Source organism: Astyanax mexicanus, chromosome 1 (genome assembly GCF_023375975.1).
Source record: "Astyanax mexicanus isolate ESR-SI-001 chromosome 1, AstMex3_surface, whole genome shotgun sequence".
NCBI lineage: Eukaryota > Metazoa > Chordata > Actinopteri > Characiformes > Acestrorhamphidae > Astyanax > Astyanax mexicanus.
This window is the reverse complement of record NC_064408.1, coordinates 16,918,558-16,938,181: the sequence shown is the minus strand read 5'-3', so window position 1 is coordinate 16,938,181 and position 19,624 is coordinate 16,918,558. Positions and strand designations below refer to the sequence as shown.

At 36.6% G+C, this 19,624-nt stretch overlaps 1 protein-coding gene across 1 annotated transcript; it reads right to left on the bottom strand.

Annotated features, from left to right (window-relative positions):
- Positions 1 to 39: 39 nt before the first annotated feature.
- On the bottom strand, positions 40 to 19,061 carry prkaa1 (protein kinase, AMP-activated, alpha 1 catalytic subunit). Its single transcript, XM_007256969.4, has 10 exons — positions 18,816 to 19,061; positions 14,293 to 14,434; positions 10,872 to 10,965; positions 9,976 to 10,120; positions 9,150 to 9,237; positions 8,673 to 8,897; positions 8,400 to 8,549; positions 7,904 to 8,252; positions 3,559 to 3,685; positions 40 to 2,621 (listed from the first exon to the last, which is right to left on the bottom strand). Exons 1-10 carry the CDS (start codon positions 18,910 to 18,912, stop codon positions 2,317 to 2,319), a joined length of 1,722 nt encoding a protein of 573 aa, XP_007257031.1. The 5' UTR covers positions 18,913 to 19,061; the 3' UTR covers positions 40 to 2,316.
- Positions 19,062 to 19,624: the final 563 nt, after the last annotated feature.

Genomic DNA, 19,624 nt, shown 5'->3' with positions numbered 1-19,624 from the left:
GAAAATAAAAATGGAAAGATGACACTATGGAGCATAAAGTAATGCAAAAAATAGATTTTAATTACATAGCCCACCTCCTTTTTCCAAATTTACTTCTGATTAGGGCACTTTAGAAAAAACAGCATTCAAGCTCACATGGAATGCACTTTTCAGCTGAGAACAAGTATTCCCACAGCATATTCCCATAAACATATAATTACAAAACATATCCTCTGTATGTTTGCAGTTAGGATTTAATTAGTCAACTAGGAAAAATCACACTGAATATTTTTGCGATGCTGCTTTTGTTCCAACAACCTGTGACCACCTGGGCCTGACCCACACTCACATCTACAGCGACAGGACATTTAAAAGACCAAACTTAGCCATGTTTGATGATTTAATCAGAATAACTGAAGAGCTGGATGAGTTGGCAATGTTACAATACAGTAGACACTGTATTTTCTAGGTACTAAAAAATGAAGCAACATTCTTGCTGAATTGTTTTGGGGTGGAAACGGACACCTGAATCTGTACTTTCTCTCATTTTCTGTAAAAATGTCATAAAGGTCACAGGAGTCTGGATAGGTTGAACAAAGTATTTAACAACAGTCAAGTCATAAAACTGAAATCTAGTCAAGATTCAAGAACACACTTCTTCCGATTTTCTGTTTAAGACATAGTTTATGTTTTAGTCCTCAGGGCATTTTTTTCTACAAAAGTTGAATTCAGTCACTTTTTCTTATCTTCACTGCCACACAAAAACCTTGTCTCTACATAATAGGAGCATTACAGGAGAAGAAAAATCCTTTTTGACTTTAAGATAAGGAGACCAATTAAGGAGGCAATTAACCCACCTATGCAACATAAAAATAGCATTATAGTTGATTTGTTCTGTAAATTTGCCAAAATGTGCCACAAAAAATATGTAAGGACATTATCTCTGCTTATTGGCCAAGCCTGTCTGGGGCACAACAAGAGAGTAAATACAGAAAGAAGGTCCTGTGTTACAAAACAGCGCATATTCAGTGCAATTTACCATGAAGCAGCAGAAGAGACGACATTTGTTCATTTGTTCGTATTAACTATCTGGGTAATATACCAGGGTAATAAACTCAAATGTGTTTACTATATTGACGTCAGCCCAAACAAATTAAATCAAAGGTGAAAACAAACAAGGTTTGCTGCTGGTTTGAAAATGCCCTTAGTCTGCTAAGCCACTCATGCAATCTTCAATTTAATATTTTTCACAAGGTTTTTACGTGACAGTGATGATATACCCATTTTTCAAGCTGATATGGTTTTGTAAAACAACTGCAATCAAAAGTTAAAAAAAAAAATGAATAAAGCAGTGTATGGAATAAAACATTATACAGTGACATAATCAACACCACTTCTTAAAAAAAATCTTTCAGTCCAGTATAATTATATCAATATAAACTACCATCCCATTTAAAGCACTGATAAATATATATCCAAATGCATTTCGTATTCTGTATATACTTATATTTATATATGTAAAACGTGAGCAACAGAAAAATAGGCTAACGTGAAAGGAAACTGGGCCTTTAAAAAAAAAAAAAAAAAAAAAAGTGACACAAACATATAAAAAGAAGTACTTCCCCCCCCCAAATCTACAAAACAGCTAAAGGCAGGGTCATTGCACTTCCTCAGAATAAACGACTTAAGATTGGCCCTCTCATTAATCCACCTCCTTTGTTGCGCTCATTTAGATGGCCCCTGTTTAGAACTGCTTGCTTATTATAACGTTTGCCAGCAGAAAAGAAGAACACCCGTGCAAAACTGCTTTCTGCCTCGTCGGTTTTCTTTTTGTGGTGCCGTTGTATACAGTACAGCTAGCTCAGTGTAGAACTCTTGACGTTTTAACGCACAGACAACTCTATACGCCTTACTCTCTCTGTAAGAAACCGCGGGCTGACAAACATAACCCCACAGTGAAGAACTGTAAAAACATCTCTAAAAGAATATTCTATTGTTACTATAAAGTGGCTTAGTAGTCTTTCAGACATCTTGACATGAAAGACAACTCTGTCCACCCTCTCTCAAGCACCTTATCTCCACCCTCACCTCCCTGACTACCAGTCAAACAGGCCCAAACTGGTCCTCGCAGAGCAACAGACCAGTTAGCTAGTTTGTGCGTGTGGGATGCATGGAGGCTTGAGTCGTCTGTTGGCATGCTTATTGCTCTAAAGACAGAGAGAGAGAGAAAGAGAGAGAATTACTAGACACGGAGGTAGAAAAGCCAAGGAGAGAGAAATAGAGATGGCAGAAAAACAAAGAGGAGAGCAAGAGACAAGGCGTCAGAGAAGCTGCAAGTTATCGTGCCAGCAGCTTGATGAGGTTGGCGCACATCTCAAAGAACTCGATGGTGTGGCTGCCAGGCCGGGGGTACGATTCTCCCCCTGTCGAGTCCACTGAAGAGGTGAGCGAGGAGGTCAGAGAGCTCTCAGTGTGCTTGCCTCCAGCCACTGGGGGTGTGGAGGGAGCAGAGCCTTCCCCCTTCCCTCCATTCTCACATTCGTTTTTCTCGTTCTTGTCGTTCTTTAGCGCAGTCCGATAGTTTCCCACAGAGCCCGACCGGCGAGGAGTGGCAGTTCCAGACTTTGTCTCCACAACATCATCTGAAGAAAAGAGCATGAAAAATGGAGACAAAATTATTGACATATATCAGAGTCAATTTTGGCACATATTTGACGGCATCACATTCAAATCAGTATTAGCTGTATTGAAACTTTTTAAACAAAAGTACTTGGGAAACCTAGAGGAGCCCTTACGGCAGGGATGTCCAAACTACGACCAGTGGGCCATTTGTGGCCCGTTTTCTTTTTTGGAATGGCCCAGGAGGTATTTTAGGAAAAAAATTAAAAGTTGTCCCGCTGTTAAGCAGGTTTTTGTGAGGTTCAAAGTCTAAACACTAGGTGTCGCTATGACATAAACCCAATTTAAACTCCAAAGAAACGGAAAATAGACAGCGAATGCAGAAAATTTCAGGCACATTGGGAAAATTACCATTTTAGGGTAAACCATTTTAACAGTTTAGAGGAAAGTACGCATGTAATATGTGTAAATGTGTAAGTTATAGTAATCAAGAAAATGTATTATTATAAGTATTTTATTTCTTTATTTGTTTTATTACAGAGTATGTGGCCGGTGCCGAACATATCTTTCTCCTTCTGGCATCACGATAAGAAAAGTTTGGACACCCCTGCTTTAGGGCATACCATTCAAAATCCACAGGAATTAATATAGACTTGTAATATGGAGGTTTGCAGTTATTAAGTCGGCAGAATGTTTGAGATTGAATGTACTATGCTTCTCAGCACTCACAGACCCTTCTCTGTAACTTTACCTAAAATACCATTGGCTACATTATCTACAAAAATGGGATTTAAGGGGAAAAACATGACTGGGACATCACTGTCTAAAGAAATTATAGATTTAATAATCTAATTGAAATATTATGGAATGAAAAGCATAAACATAAGCAAAAACATAATTACCAAATTTCCCCATAGTGGGATTAATAAAGGATTATTTTATAATTTAACAAAGATTTACCATCTATACTCCTGAAATCCAGAAGATAGGTCCTGCTGTCCACCTGGTAGAGTTGCAGGCTCATCTTGGTCTGCATACCTGTAACCGGGTTCTTCCTCCTCACCCGCAAATAATAAGGGTTAACCACCTGAGGGGGAGGAAAAAAAACAGAAATATATTTTACTTCTGTCCAATTCAACAAAAAACACATAAGCACAATTTCCTTGTTTCGACATATTCAAAACATAAGCCTTAAAATAGACAGAAAGATGATACTTGAACTTGACACTCGAAGACATACAATCATAAAGTATATGCTGTATTATAGTTATATAATACAGCATACGGGAACCGTAAACAGCATTGTAAATATTAACCAGTCAGGAAACACATTTAGAAAAAAGGAAACCAAGTTAAGAGGTTTTAAACTTAACCCAATTAGTTATATACTCTATGGTTAACGGTCAGGGCATTACTTAGGGAAGTTCATAAGTAAAAACACAATATTTTTGAAATATATAACAAAACAAACTGTTTTGCTGCAGAAACTAGGGGTATACCATATCGTATTAAACTGTGTTAAATGTATAACTGTAATTGTATTCGGACTTGAAAGCAGCCTATTTTGTATTTGTTCTGCTGTTTATTGTGAAGCTTTAAGCTTTTTTTTATTTTTGTGTAATTGTATATGTTGGCTGTTATGTATGCAATATTCTGCACTTTTCTGTTTTGTTACTGAAGTTGGTGTTTGCAAAACAGGATTTTTTTGGTTTCTGTTAAATGATTGAAACTTATTTTGTTGTAGTATATGCTGGAAATTAATAAAATATTTCTTAGTGTTGTCATATTGCCAATTAAATTATTGCATAAATATCCTAAAATATTGTGTTATTATTCATGGGCATGACATGGATCAAAATCAATACAAACTGTGCTAAAACTGAAAGTCAGCGTAAGAGTGTTTCGGTATCCCAAAAAACATTCCATGGGGAAATTATCACAAGAACAATCAATATTTGTATAGCTTTGTTTTCTAAAGTCATCCATACTTAGAATCATCAAGGGCAAAATAAATTCCAGGTTTGTTTGTCCATGCTTTTTGACACAGCACTTAACATTGTTATGACTGATAACAGCGCCGCCACATGCTGATAAGAGAAGCAATGAATACTAAAATGGACAGGAGTGACATGTGCAACTGACTTCCTTTCAAATACTGCTGACTCATGGGCCTCCTATCAAACATGAACTTCAGCCAGTAAACTGTCCTACTAAACTCAAAAACACCTACCCACCCACACAAACTCACACACCTCCCTCCACACCCCGTGTACCTTAACTTATGCTAATCATAAACTAGAGGACTTTGGGGGGGGGGACTAAAGTCTGACACCCTTTTTCACTTTTTTTAGACTTTTTAGTCACAGGCTAAGATTGTGGGATCTTGCAGGGTATTTGTAAGACAGCAACTAGACTTTTGATGAGATTATTATATTATTAAATTATTATATATATTTTTATTATTATAAATGGGAAGACATGGCAAAGAGACACTCTTGCTCACTCCACATCTCTACCAGTTTCTCCTCCTTTTGTACACTCCAGGAGAACCATGGTTTCCAAGCCATCGCCGGAGTTACTGTGCTTGCCTTGCAACTTCCTGTAGCTCTCCTATTGGTTGTTGACATTGTTCACATCACTAGTTGGGTGAGCCAAATCTCAAGACTTACAAAAATATCAAACATGGTTGATTTTATCTAAACGCTAGGATGCGAAAAAGACTGACTAAAACCTTCAATCCTATCCAGCTTATACTGAACCATCGAGATGACGCAACCGCAACTCAACTCTAGCAAGACTCTAGCAATTTTATCCAGACTCTGGAAATTTGTCTGCTACAGTATATTTGCTTGCAAATCGTTTGGTGTAAGGTCAGCATTAAGAGATAATCGATTGTAGCTGGTTGACAACAGAGTGGTTGAGAGTCCTTCAAAACGTTAAATCTGGAAGTCTCATATAGAGACAAGCGGCTTTAAGACTTTCAAAAACGAGATACTGTATAAAATCAAACCACTAATCTGAAATGTCCAGACCAAGATCCAAAAAAGGTCCTGGATTCACATTTTTCTTTAGGCAAATAAATGTAAACAGAACAAAGTGCAGCCAAACAAACTAACGACCCCCAATGAGCAACTCTCTAAGGCTTATTGTGTGTATATTGAAAGTATAATCCCGAACAATGCCACAGCCATCCAAGGTTTGAAAATGCAAGATACACAACAACTGGCCTTGATCTTGCTGGGTGGGAGAAAAGCCCCATTTTTTTTCTCCCAGTCAGGGCAGGCCTTTATTAGCTGATGTGACAGGACTGGCAGTTGGCATTCTGCAGCACTCTTCCTAGAGATGCTTCCATTCAGCTTTCTAATGCCAGTTTGAAGGGAAAAAAGATTCAGTTGGCTGGTTTCACACAAGTCAAAGGAAGCACGTTCTGGACTTCACCCTCTCAGCTTTGGCAACATTGTGTGACAAGAGGACCCCAAGCCATTGGGTAAAACTGAAAAATTAAAAGTGTAAGGAAAACACAACCAAAAAAGAAAACATAAATAGAAAAGCATTGCCTGTCAAACAGTCACAATGCAGAAAACAAAACAACAAAAAAAAAAGACTGGTTTGCCAGACTGGTTTGAATATTTTTAGAACTCCTGATCCTTTGGGATTTTCAGTAGAACAGCCTCTAGGGTTTACTCAAAATTGAGCAATAAAGAGTTCTGTGGACAAACCGTTTTGTTGAAGAAACAGGTATATAAAGTATGTACAGACTAGTTGGAGCTAACAAAGGTTACAGTAATTCAAATAACCACTCTGTACCATGATGGTGAGCAGCAAAGCATATCAGAAACACATCTAACTATGAGACAGCTACAACAGCAGCAACCCACTTGCAGAGGCAAACCAGAGGCTATGGTAGGCACATGTTCACCAACAAGGACTGAAAACTCACAGCATATTAAGGTTTTGTTGCTGATCATGTTGTTGCTAATGGCTAAATGTTACATGACAATGCAGCACATCTCAAAGAAAAGCTAGGATGTGGTAGAACAAGAGATTTATAGCATGTCCTGAAATCAAGTCAACATAGACCAGAATTTCAACATATTTTACCAACATTTTGTGTAAACCTTGCGATTAATAACTGAGGCTATGTTGAAAGCAAAGACAAGCCTTACCTGGTAGAGGTAGTTAGTGTAGAGTTTCTAGAAAAGTGCTTGGTAAGTGCATGTCTATCGGTACATATCCATCATATATGTCCGTGCTGTGTGTTTAGCTGTCCTAATTATAGTGCTTATAGTGTCAGAAGCTAAAGAACAACATTTCTCAGTAGCGGAGGTGGAAGCAAAGGCAAGAAGCACAGAAGACTATGCAGCTGTTAATGTTTGTGGAAAACCATCAGTTTCAATTAAACTGTTTTCTTTCTAGGCCACACAGAGACAAAAAAACATGCATGGCCGTGCTAGTCCTGTTTAAGGCTATAGTACCTCAAAAAGATATCAACAGCATAAAAAATATGAAAACAGGTTTAATCCAAATTACTGACTGCTCCCTAACTACTTACTACTCAAGGAGTGTACAATACAGATGATTAAATAACAGATTCTTAACCAAAAATAAAGCAGAACATATTTGTAATGGAACAGTAGTTACATTTGTTCATTTGTCAAAATCTGAAAACTTGCACATCATTTTCACGACTTCTGTAGTTCACTAAATATGAAATAAGCAGGTATGACATTCAGCCAGATGTCCATTTTTGGAGAAAATTAAGCGACTACTGAATCAGTTTCTCTGATTTTGCTATTTATAGGTATATGTTTGAATAAAATGAACATTGTTGTTTTATTCTATAATAACAAAAAAGATTCAAAGCTTTTAGACCTCAAAAAGTTCAGAAATCAATATTTAGTGGAATAACCCTGTTTTCTAATCGTTGTTTTCAAGCATCTTGGCATGTTCTCCTCCACCAGTCTTACACACTGCTTTTGGATAACTTTATGCCACTCCTGGTGCAAAAATTCAAGGAGTCCAGCTTGCTTTGATGGCCTGTGATCTTTTTCAAAACTTTTAAAATGGTCTCTTATTTTTACCAGGGCTGTATATGCATACTTTAAGACATCACTTTTTTTCATAAAGCTTAGTTTGTTGTTCAGCCAGACAATATTGAAAACAATTTTTGAAGAAGCTCTGCTTTCAGTGACTAAAAAGTGACCATTTTATTTCTCCACTCAAATCAATTTTGGTCTTGTTTTCTCCATTCCTAAAACTGAAGAACAGCTTCATATTCGATAAATAAACACAGTATTTGCCTTACCTTCCACTCATAGTCCAACTGCTTCATGGCTCGACACACCTCGCTCATAATGTCGTTGGGTCTACTCTGGCTGCGGATGCCTAGGTGCCACTTGGCCCGACGGACACCCATGTGCTTCGACTTCTGTGGGTTGAGCTCGTCCAGCGTGTGCCGTGGCCGGGGCTGGGTTTCGGCTACCAGGAAGGGCACTCTCTCCGGGTGAGGCTTGGCATGGTGGTGCGCAGGCAGGTCATCCAGAAAGGAGTCAGGAGGACTGGAGGCCAAGTAGAAGTCTTTGGCCTCGCTCATGATGCGACGGTTGTCTATGATTAGATGGTACGCTACAGCTAAAGGGTCCTGGTGATTACGACTGTGCAGAAATAAATAAGTGAAAGAGAAAATCAAATGTAACTGAAAATATCGCTTAATTAACTGAGAATCGCTTAATTCTGTCTGTGTTATCTAAATTTTACAGTTTTTCTATTAATAGTAATACAGAAAAATGACAGACACTTACTTGTAAAGGCAGTTGAGTACCTCCTCCTCAGTGCACTCACACTTCTCACACACCTCCTTTAATGCTTCTTCATCAATCATGGTGTTACTGTAAGAAGCATCCTCTGGAAACAGATACTTAGGTAGGTCCTCCTTAAACCAATCATCCTCCCTGAGGGAAAAAACAAAAACAGAATAAAAGCAAAAACAAAATTTAAGCATATTATAAGCTCTTCTATGTGTTTATGTGTGTGTAAGCAAAACAGTAGGTAAGAAAATAAATGTAAGTTCTCACTTGATTTCTTTAATGGTGGCTCTCTTCATGGGGTCCACTTGCAGCATGTGTTTGAGAAGGCTGATAACTGAAGGGTTCAAGTACTGCGGCGTGAAAAAGATGCCGTCACAGATCTTTTTGAAGAGTGTTGGCACATGGTCATCATCAAAGGGCAATGTCCCACACAGCAGAGCGTAGAGGATTACACCACTGCTCCAGATATCCACTTCAGGACCCGCATACAACCTTAGGAGTCACATGTAACAGATTTTAAGTAAAGCCACACTATGTTGATAGCAGAAGAAAAGCCAAATGGAACTGTCTAGAAGAAATGAGTTTCAAAAAGAATAACAGTTTCAAACAATGGAAAGTCAAAATTAATGGCCAGGAAGTACAGAGTAGGGGGCTAAAGAGCAGTTAAGATGAAAGGAAATACGGAAGTAAGTGCTCCACAGGGAACAGTGAAAGGAGTTGTTAAAAGAAAAATGAATACTCTACCTTCCAGAGATAACTTCTGGAGCTGCGTAATTAGGGGAGCCGCAACTTGTCCGCAGAAACTCACCATCTGACATCATGTTCGACAAACCTACATAAAAGAATAACAAAGTTTACAGCCAGTTTGAACACGCTCTAGTAGCACTATATTAAACCAATAGGGAGAATTTGTATGGCATCCTGAAGAAATCGTAAAGAATGATTTAATTAAAGCTCTTTAGGCAGATTTTCCATCCTATTTCGACATATTCCAGATGTTTCCATTACTCTAACTCTAATCATTAACTTAGGTTGGGCATGTTAATTGTTAATGAACAATAATAAAATGCAGAGAGCGTGGGCTATTTCAGGAACAGGAACAGGAATTACTTCACCTTTCCCCTGAATGTATGCTTATAACTGTGCTCTTTCCACAACTCTCACTCAAAGGTCAAGATCAGAACAAGACATTCAATCAAAATCAAAACAGACTACATTCAGTTAAACTGGACTAAGCAAGGTTTAAACACTGTACTTTAAGCACTGATGCCATAATATATATAGGAAAGTAGACTGCATATTCATAATAAGGGGGTGGGCAATATGACAATATTTAGACATAAATAGAGTCTACATAGAGTATGTTTCTTTACATCAAAAGGCCAATTGCACAAAAGTACACTGCACGGATACAAATAGCCTATACTTTAGCTCATGTTTATCCATAATAGTGTGCCAGATAACACAAACGCAAGCCTATTAAAAATGACTAAGCATGTTGAGATGGTTTAGAGAAAGTCTCGATTTCACAAACTTGGCTCATCAAGCACATGTCTGATTCATTGCTTACCAAAATCTGCAATCTTGGCGTTCATATGAGCATCCAGCAGGACGTTCTCTGGCTTGAGGTCTCGGTGTACCACCATGTGTCTGTGGCAGTAGTCCACTGCAGAGATGATCTGCTGGAAAAGCCGTCTGCTCTCCTTCTCATCCAGCTTGTGAGGAGAACAGCACAATCAAATAAGATGACAAGAAAAAAAGAGGACAAGATATTCACAATGCACACAAAAGTATCCCACTGTTAACGTCATCTGGTCTGATCATTTTGTAGTCCCTCAATTGTTGTATTATAATGAACATACACAACACTCACTGTTGCCTATGATAACAGGGTTAAACAATACTAATGAATATAATGAACAACACTACCACTAATACTTGTTAAGTAGTTTAGTTTTTAAAAGTCAATTATACGTAACTCTGTGATTACTAGGGGTGTGCCATATCTTATTATACATAAGTATCAACAAATATTTTACACAGTAAAAAAAAAAATATTTTTCTTGTTAAATTGCTTTATTTTTTACTATTCTATTTTCTATTCTTTTTTACTATTACTATTTTTTCATACAAAATGAGGGTCTTGAGTTACTGTTTAGGAAATAAACAAAGAATTATAGATTTTATTTTTGTTCCTACTGAACGTATGGAAATCTTTTTACACTTATTAAAACTTTAATTTTAAGCACTTGTATATTCTTGAAATTAATGAAAAAATAATGTTTTTTGTCATACCTCCATTAATAGAATTAATGCCAAAATACCATTAAATATTGTGATATTATTTTAGGGCCACTTCATTCACCCCTAGTGATTAAATTAATAATTATCAAACTTAAATCTTAAAAAGTTGTGCTGTGAACTGTAGATTTGTACTCCTAGTAAGAAAATAAAGAAAAATCATACCTTCCCATTTTTGCATATGTAGTCAAAGAGTTCTCCTCCAGACACATATTCCATAACCATGAATATGTCTGTGGGAGTGCTGATCACCTGATACCTGCAATCATACAAGCACAAATAAGAAATAAATTACTAATACTATGGCAATAAAACATTTAGAATTCCATACTATATACAGATATAGACCTGTCACAACCACTGCTTAATTCATAAATCATTATTCATTATTTTTAACAGGGTAAGCCCATTAATGTGAGCGTCCACTCTGTTTAAAGCGATAGTAGTATCGTTTTTAATTATATTTCATTTTCAATGTCTAAGTTAATAAATGTTCACTGCTCTTTAAAAAAGAGAGTGTAATTGCATTAGTATACTATGATATCATCATATCAGCAGCATAAAACAAAAATAGTCGTAAAATAAGTCTTAAAATAAAATGTAACTTTCTAGATTCATCAAAACTAAAATTGATATTAATACAGACCTACACTGATACACACAGTACACTAAAGAACTGCATGTGCTTTTTCAAATGTTGTAAGGCTGATGCATGTATATAGTTTTGGCAGTTAAGTGAGTGTTACATTTTTACTGAATGCAACCTATAAAGAGGCAAAGCAACACCAAAAATCATTCTTTTACAGTTCAAATCAGCATTTTTGTTTCACATTCAGTTTAATTTTTCCAAATTCTATAATCTATAACAGTCAAGAACTGATGTACACAGAACAAAACTGCACAATAATAATAATAAAGCATATCACACAAGTTATAAAAAGCATTTTATAGCCTCCTTACGAGCAGACACTGGACTACTGTGTTAAAATTATTTTAAATTTTTACACTAGCTGTACTTCCTCTACAGAAATAAGCAACTTCTCAATTTCTCTGCTAGTCCAGATACATGTCAACGTTTTATACAACTTTCTACTTTTAGAACAACCGTAATGTAACATACACTATTAGAATACATGGTACTCAGAAAAACCTGTACACACCTGTGGATACAGGTATGGGCAACGCTTAAAAAACATGAGCAATGGAAATTAAAAATAGGAAATATGTTTGCAAAATGACATCATAAATCAAACATAAATGCAGTTAAAATATATCTATGAAATGTAATGTAATCTGCAGGTCAATTACAATTCCAGCTCTACTGATTTTCCCAGTCCAGTTATTCAACAAGTGTTAGTTCCAATCCAATACATTTAGTGACTGTTGCACTTTTCTGTCTTTGATATAAGTGTGGACACATTTGAGGAGCTTTACTAGAGCTTTTGGGTGTGTGACTAATCGTAAATTCCATTTCGAAGACACAGTGCTGTCTGTTACCAAAACAAACAGGAAGCTGGTTTGGACTGCTGACACTAAAAGATGAGGCCTGATAGGCCTGATGTGAAAACACTAATTTCAGACAGAAGCAGTTGGGTCACACAAGCTGAATCACAGAAGCTCTATTTATTTTGGGATTTCAGTTGACTCATTAAGAGACTAAACTGAACAGGTTTGCTTCAGTAAAACACCCCAAAGACTGAAAGTATGTAGTGTCTGAGGTTGTCATAATACTGATACTTCCAAAATATCTTAATGAGTTTAATTGTTGGCTTCTGCTAATTATTTTTTATTTCTACGACAATTGTAAGATTTGTCTTGTTTTCTTTGACTCGCTGATGCAATGTAAACAAGCAGCTAAATGCTTGTGCTTTTTAAGTATCGCTTAATATATTTACATACATTATAAATCAAATCCTAATACAATACATTCATTGGGTCTCAGATGATTTTTACCTTTAAGAACCACGTTTTAACTGATCCAGAACTACCTTGATGTTAATAAATAGTGCATTTTATTACTGTGTTTAGCAGAGCACCATGCGTATTTCAAGTTGTTGTCCCCACACTTCAAAGGAAAGCCCTCTGCCCTTTTTCACTTCTACTGACTCTCTTTTGAAGAGTCATGGGAAAACCACCAGCCGGGTCACTGGGAATCCAAAGTCAGGAAATCCACTAGGGTAAATGATACCATCAGTAATGGGGGACATTATGAAATACTAAACGATGGTGAGAGAATATTAATTTCTAAGAGCGATATGAAAGAGTTGCCCACCCACCAAATATATTTATTAAAAACAATACATAAATAGCCAAAAGGTCAGAAGATCCAAATGTCAGAAAATAATACAGCCTAATTGCAAAAAAAAAAAAAAAAAAACAGTGATTAAAATGGTCACAACAAGCTGTAATCCATATATAGGAGCCATAAAGATGGCTAATGTGTCTGTAAATGTGATACAAATTATGTTAATAGAAGGTTAAATCTCTTCATTTTGCTTTTTTTGGTGATGCTCTAAATGACAGTAGCCTTTTGCTTTGCTTGTTTTTTGTTGTTTTTGTAAACATATGGATGGAAACGTGGCTTGAGAGTTACTACATCCCAGGAAACTAAAGTGCTTTTAATATGGAATATAATAACATTTCATTTTTATCTTCATGTCTTTTAACCATCAGATCATCACCTGTCAACTACTAAGTGCCCAGATGCTTGCATGCCACTCTATGTTTAAGAAACAACTGTTTGCCCGTATTGACTAGGATTCAGGAGTGTTTTGTACACAAACAAGAGCTTATGTAAAACACTAAAAAAAGTTTAATCTGTGTATTCTAAATTTAGGCAATTTCGCTTACATAGGTGCTTCACTCTACTAAACACCCAGGAAGAGTTTAACAGGAACAATATATCAGTGAAAGAAAAAGGAACGTCTCAATGTGTCTAAGACAGCAAGAGTGAAAATGAGAAATAAGTGAGAGTGAAGAGAAGATAGTGTAAGAACCAAATAAAAAGAGGCAGGGCTCACTTTATTAAGCCTTGTCAATTATTTGTCTCAGGCTTTGCTGACAGGTTGTCAAATATGTTTTGCCCCACTTATCGCAGATGAGTGATATTTTCCTTGAAGTCAAAACAGTAAGTACCTCCATTGATTTTTTTTTTGGCACTGTGGGTTTGTGTTAATGCTAAAGTCTACATATGTTCCTAAAAATTATATGCATACTTTCAGCAAAATCTGGGCATATTTTAAAGTGTTGTCAGTAGGGGTGTACCATATTATATCGATAATATTGATAAAATTAATATAAATTGAATAACAACGCAAAAAGTAAATGCAGATAACTACGCATTTACTACACAACCTTGCCACAATGCATGAACTCTTGTACTGAATTACTACAAAACTTGGTCAGAACATTCTTAATTAACACACTCTTGAACCTCTGATCACATGCTGGCTGCACAAAGCCACTCATGTAAGGAAGAAAAGCACACCTGATCTGACCTAAGCACTGCGCAGCTATCTAAACTTAGCACTACTTTGTCTGGAATCCAGCCATTAAACTAAATGTCCACTGCTGTCCTGCTACTCACAGTTTAATTATGTGTGGGTGCCGGAAGAGCTTGAGGTTTTGGATCTCACGTCGGATCTTGCCCACCACATCCAGACTGCGGATCTTCTGCCTGTTCAGGATCTTTACAGCTACTTGGTGCTTGGTCAGCTCATGCTGGCCCACTGCAGGGGAAGAGTACACAGAGAGAAGCAGACATTAGTTTCCCTCCACATTAAAAATGCATGGCTCATTCATTCAGTAAAAACAGTTAAAACAAGTTAATCTTTTGATACTACTTTTTTCTGTCTGACACAGATCCCAGATTTTAAAGAATCTGCTGACACCAAGAACCGGTACAAACACCAAATCTGACTACTCAATACGTAGCTATAAATTTTACAACATTACAATTTGTATAGGTTTTATTTTGGTAAAGGCAGTATTATGTATTCTAAAAACAATATAATATGCTTAAAAGAACATCATTTGCTGGTTGAAAAATTTTACATTTTAAAATAATAAATAAAAAAAACTTGGATGTAAACAGGGAAAAAAAATACCCTCATCCTGGACTTGCTGCTGGCTTCAGTCAAGCTTCATCTAGCGGAACACATTTGCATCTATGTGAATGCATGTTCTCTCTGTTGCGGATACAGATCCTGTATTAACATGCCAGTACTGGCATCAATGCCAATACAGTATCGCATCAGTGCAATGCTAGATCCAGACTAAAGTGAATCGTTTAGCATGCAAAAACTTTCTATAGCACTAGATTAATACAGGTAGTATGTATATCAAATGTAGCATAACACATTAACAGGATATTCATGTTTTATGATCCTGAGAACTAAAAAATTAGGATCAGTAATATGGCACCATAAAACAATATAACAGTAAATAATGTATACTCAAGACTCTGAAAAGATGTGGACAATAAGGAAATATTTTTATGAACAAAAATCATAATACAAAATTCTCTTTTTGAGCATATAATGGATATGAACCAACAGACTACATTTCAATATACAAACAGCATAGTTCTTCATCTTTTATTGCATAGAGTAGAGCAGATTTAAAGTGAGAAACACTGTGTAAACCATGGGAAAATATTCAGAAAGCACTTTGCCTGCACATACAACTACTGTGTTACATTGGCCTTTTACATTACTATTTTTTATAAGCAGGAATACATATACTATTATACTATTTATACATATTATGACAGATGCGGTACAACACATTTACTTCTAAAAGTATTTAAAACACCTTAAGTACACAAACACAGCAGCAGGAAGGAATCAATAATGACGTACATTAGATACTGATTATTGCTTGAAATTGCTTAAGTTAGAAAAAATTGCTCAAGTTCCCTTTACAAAATGACATGAAAGAAACATCTCAGACCAGCTCATTATCTGAGAACTGTTACAGCAACACCATTTTTACACAATGAGATGAAATAAGTCTGCAATTACTGCTTTCCATTTAGCTGTGTGCTTCTAATCTAGTGTAACTAGACAAATACAGGCAGGTCAACAGAAAAAGAGAGAAACAACAGAAAGTGCTCAAGATGGAGAGAACAAATTGTTCATATTGATTTAACCAGCGCTCAGGTAATGCATTAACCTGGCAGCCAGTCAACCAAAGCAGAGTGAGTCACTGAGGAGGGTAAATGGCCTCCGGTTTGCAGAGCCTTTTTAAGAGTGAGACTACAGAACCTATAAACAAATAACCTTCTCTTTGGCCACTGAAATGATCCTCTCTGGCTTTGAATGTGGCTTAGACAAACATGCATGAACTGTAAACAGCAAAGCATGCTGTGAGCAACCATCTGGGTTAAAAACACAAGCCTACATAGCACAAACTCTGAGTTTTCATTAACTAATGGTTCATATAACTCTGTTATTTAACATCTATTTAATTCTCTATTAACTATTTAATCTAAAGAATAACTACAATAGGGGTAAAAAGTGTCTTTGTCTGCAAAATTAAACAGATTGCCAATAGAACAGTGATAATATTGTGTAATTCGTTAGTTGTAGAGGATTCTTCATGAAGAAGCTCCTATATTTATGAAAAAGTAAATTACCATAGCCTAGCTAAGTTACAGCCTTCATACATTACTCGTAATCTCATGTAATGTTTCTTTGTTATGAACACATGAAATTAAGCAGTAAATGAAAAAGCATTTGGCCTCAACAATTTCCCATTTTTAACTCAAAGATGGTTTGGAATTAGTTGAACAGAAAGACGTGAAAGAAGAGCAGCCAACAAGTAAGTGCTCAGGACCTCTGAAAACTTCTTCAAAACTGTTGGACAAATAATTGAGGTTCAACCTCATGAGGTGAACAGAGAGAAAACCCAGAGTTGGCATAACTGTCATCAAAGAATATGGTGCATCTCTGAAGAAATATTTAAAACATATCATTGAATGTTTAACACTTTCTTTGTTTAGTACATATTTCTATTCATGTTTCTTCATAGTTTTGACAGTCTTCAATACTAATATTAACATTCTGGATTTAAAAAATTAAAACAGAAAAATTTAATGAATTTGAAAGGGGTGCACAGTACTTACTTAATATTATTTACCATTATTTTGTTTTTAAAATAAGTAAATAATAATTACTAATGCACTTACTTAATGCACCTAGTCTAGGCAGCAGCTGTCATCAGCAGATAAACAAAAAGGTAGTCTTGGATACAAATTAAAACATACAACACCAGCGCATACACAGAACAATAGAAGACTTGCAACTAAACTAGTGGTTTATACAGGCTGAAGTAGGTACAAGAGCAACGCTTAGAGAAAAGAAAAAGATAAACATGTATTACTGCTAAGTTTAAAAGTTGGAGACAGTAAGTCTAGTCATTTAATGGTGAGTGTGTGGCATAATCCACCACCCTTGCATTTCACACTGATTGGATGAGTTCAGATGCCTGGATTTAATCACTAACTACAGTTTACACAAAAGAGAGCAATTGAGAGACCCTCAGAAAAAAAAATCCATCAAACTTCCAATACTAAAATCATTCTACCCTCATTAAATGAATTACTCTCAACCACAAACATTTAAAATCATAATTAGTGACCACAAGTAAGGTAAAAATATTCAATCATAATACTTAAAAACATTTTCACAATATGCAATACATAATTCTAACATGCAGATATTAAATCCTACTATCTAAACCTGAACCTATGCTTCACTTAGTAAGTTGTTTAGCACTGAAATAAGGAGCAGGACTTCTTTTAAAGTTAGAACACGTAGAAGGCATGTTGCACCTTATATCAAAGCTGATAGAAAAGATGCTAGAAATGTGATCCTTTGGGGATTCCTAATATATATTAATGCTTAGAGAACAAAAAGTACATAATGATGTCAGCCTGTGTTGAATAAACAAGACCCCGACTCATTCACTGCAGTTGCTGTACAAATACACCTCTGGACACGCTTATGTACTCAATGTATAAGGCTTTTAACACCCTTATATTTTTAATGATATAATTTTCCTTCTGGTTGCAATAGTTAAGCTACTTAGTGTAGATGACTCAAATTATTTCAATAATATAGTTACACTGATCATAAAGCAACGTTTAGCAGTTGAATTTTCTGACAATAGAGAATTGGGTATAAAACTTAATCAAACATTTTTTTTTCATTCAACAGAGTGAAGAAAAAATTGGTTTTCCTCCAAACTGTTAATTATCTAGTTTTTCATTTTAGCCTTTCGCAATCAGAATTGCAAGAAAAATGAAAAGGTAAACCTTCTCTCGATTTTGTGGGGGGGCAGACATAAAGAAATTATTTGGAAAAATGGATGAAAACTTATTTCTTGTACAATAAACTACATAAAAAATAAATAATGAGTTTTTACATCCACTTTTCCATTTTTGCATTTAGCTTCAAACGGTCAGACTTACCTTTTAATTTTTCGTGAAAGGCAAAGGCTGAAGTGAAACTACAGAATTAATCATTTGGATTTCTTCTTTACTATACTGAGTGAAAAAAATGTATGACTACGGTTTATACCCAATTTTCGAATTTTATTTATATTTTCTTAGTATAATTTTCTAATTTCGAATTTAGTTTGATACGGTCAGAAAATTAATCTGCTAAACGTTAAACTGACCGGGAACCAAGTCTGCTTAGCCTAGCTAACCTAGCTCCCGTTAAAACCAGCGGGCTCGCTAACAGATAAAGCTAGTGCCAGCTAGCCAGCTAGTTATCGTTAGCTAATATAAACAACCAGCGTACGGACCCGAAACAGCAGAATAATCAACATACAGCATATAAACAGCGCTAAACCTCGCTTCAAACTACTTAATGCGCGTAGTGTTGACGGCCAGGGAGACTTAATTCGCTTCTGAAAAGCTGCAAACGTCAGTTAACGTTAGCTAGCCTAGCTTAGCTAGTGTTGCTATGCTAGCGGTTAACTAACGCGGCTAACGGGTGGGTTAGTTTCCTTAGCTACCTGAAGCCCCCACTCACTCACTCACTCACTGAGTGATAATCATCATCCTCCGGACGCGGATTTCAGCTAAAAATACACAAGATTTACCTTTAACTTTCCCGAATGTTCCCACTCCCAGCGTGTCTCCGAGAATGTAATGACCGATTTTCACCCTGCCTTCATGCTTGGGCTTGTCAGTCGCCATCTTCCCCACGTTAGCCCGACCGAGCCGAGGCGGCGGGGCTGGGCAGCGGCGGTGCGGATCTGCGCGGCGGAGGGACGGACACGATCACAGCGGAAAGCAGCAGCGATACTACTGAACTACCCAACTACTGCCGAGCTACAGCGGAGCCGGTCTGAGTACAGAGCTCCGCCCACAGTGAACTACTCAGACTGTAGGGGGCGCACTGCAGCCACGGGATTCAAGACTGCTCGATTCAAGATTCGACTCGGAGTCGACTCTGAGTCATAAGCGTGTGCCAAAAACTATGGCTGCGTCCAAAAACTTTTCTAATTCCAGGTCTTATTCCATCGTTTTTCATTCAAATGTCGAGTATGAATGAATGCTGAAGTGCTTCAGTGTTTCTGTATAACCCTGCTTTATTTCACTGGATTAGTGGTCTCTGAAGAAGGACAGGATTTCTGCTCTTCAAGTCATGTTAAGAGACTCTGATTCATAAGCCTTGTCCCAAACCATGGACAATTTAAAACTGTCTAGTTGTGGTCTCTAGTATGAATGAATGCCATGTGAGCCCTTTTTTTGTAAAAAAAAAAAAAAAGTATTAGTGGTCTCTAAAGAAGGACATGATTTCTGCTCTTCAAGTTAAGTTAAGAGGCTTTTGTTATGAAATTACGTTCCTCCGGGACAATGGTGCAAGATCAAACAACAATACAATAGACAACATAGAGTGTGTGTG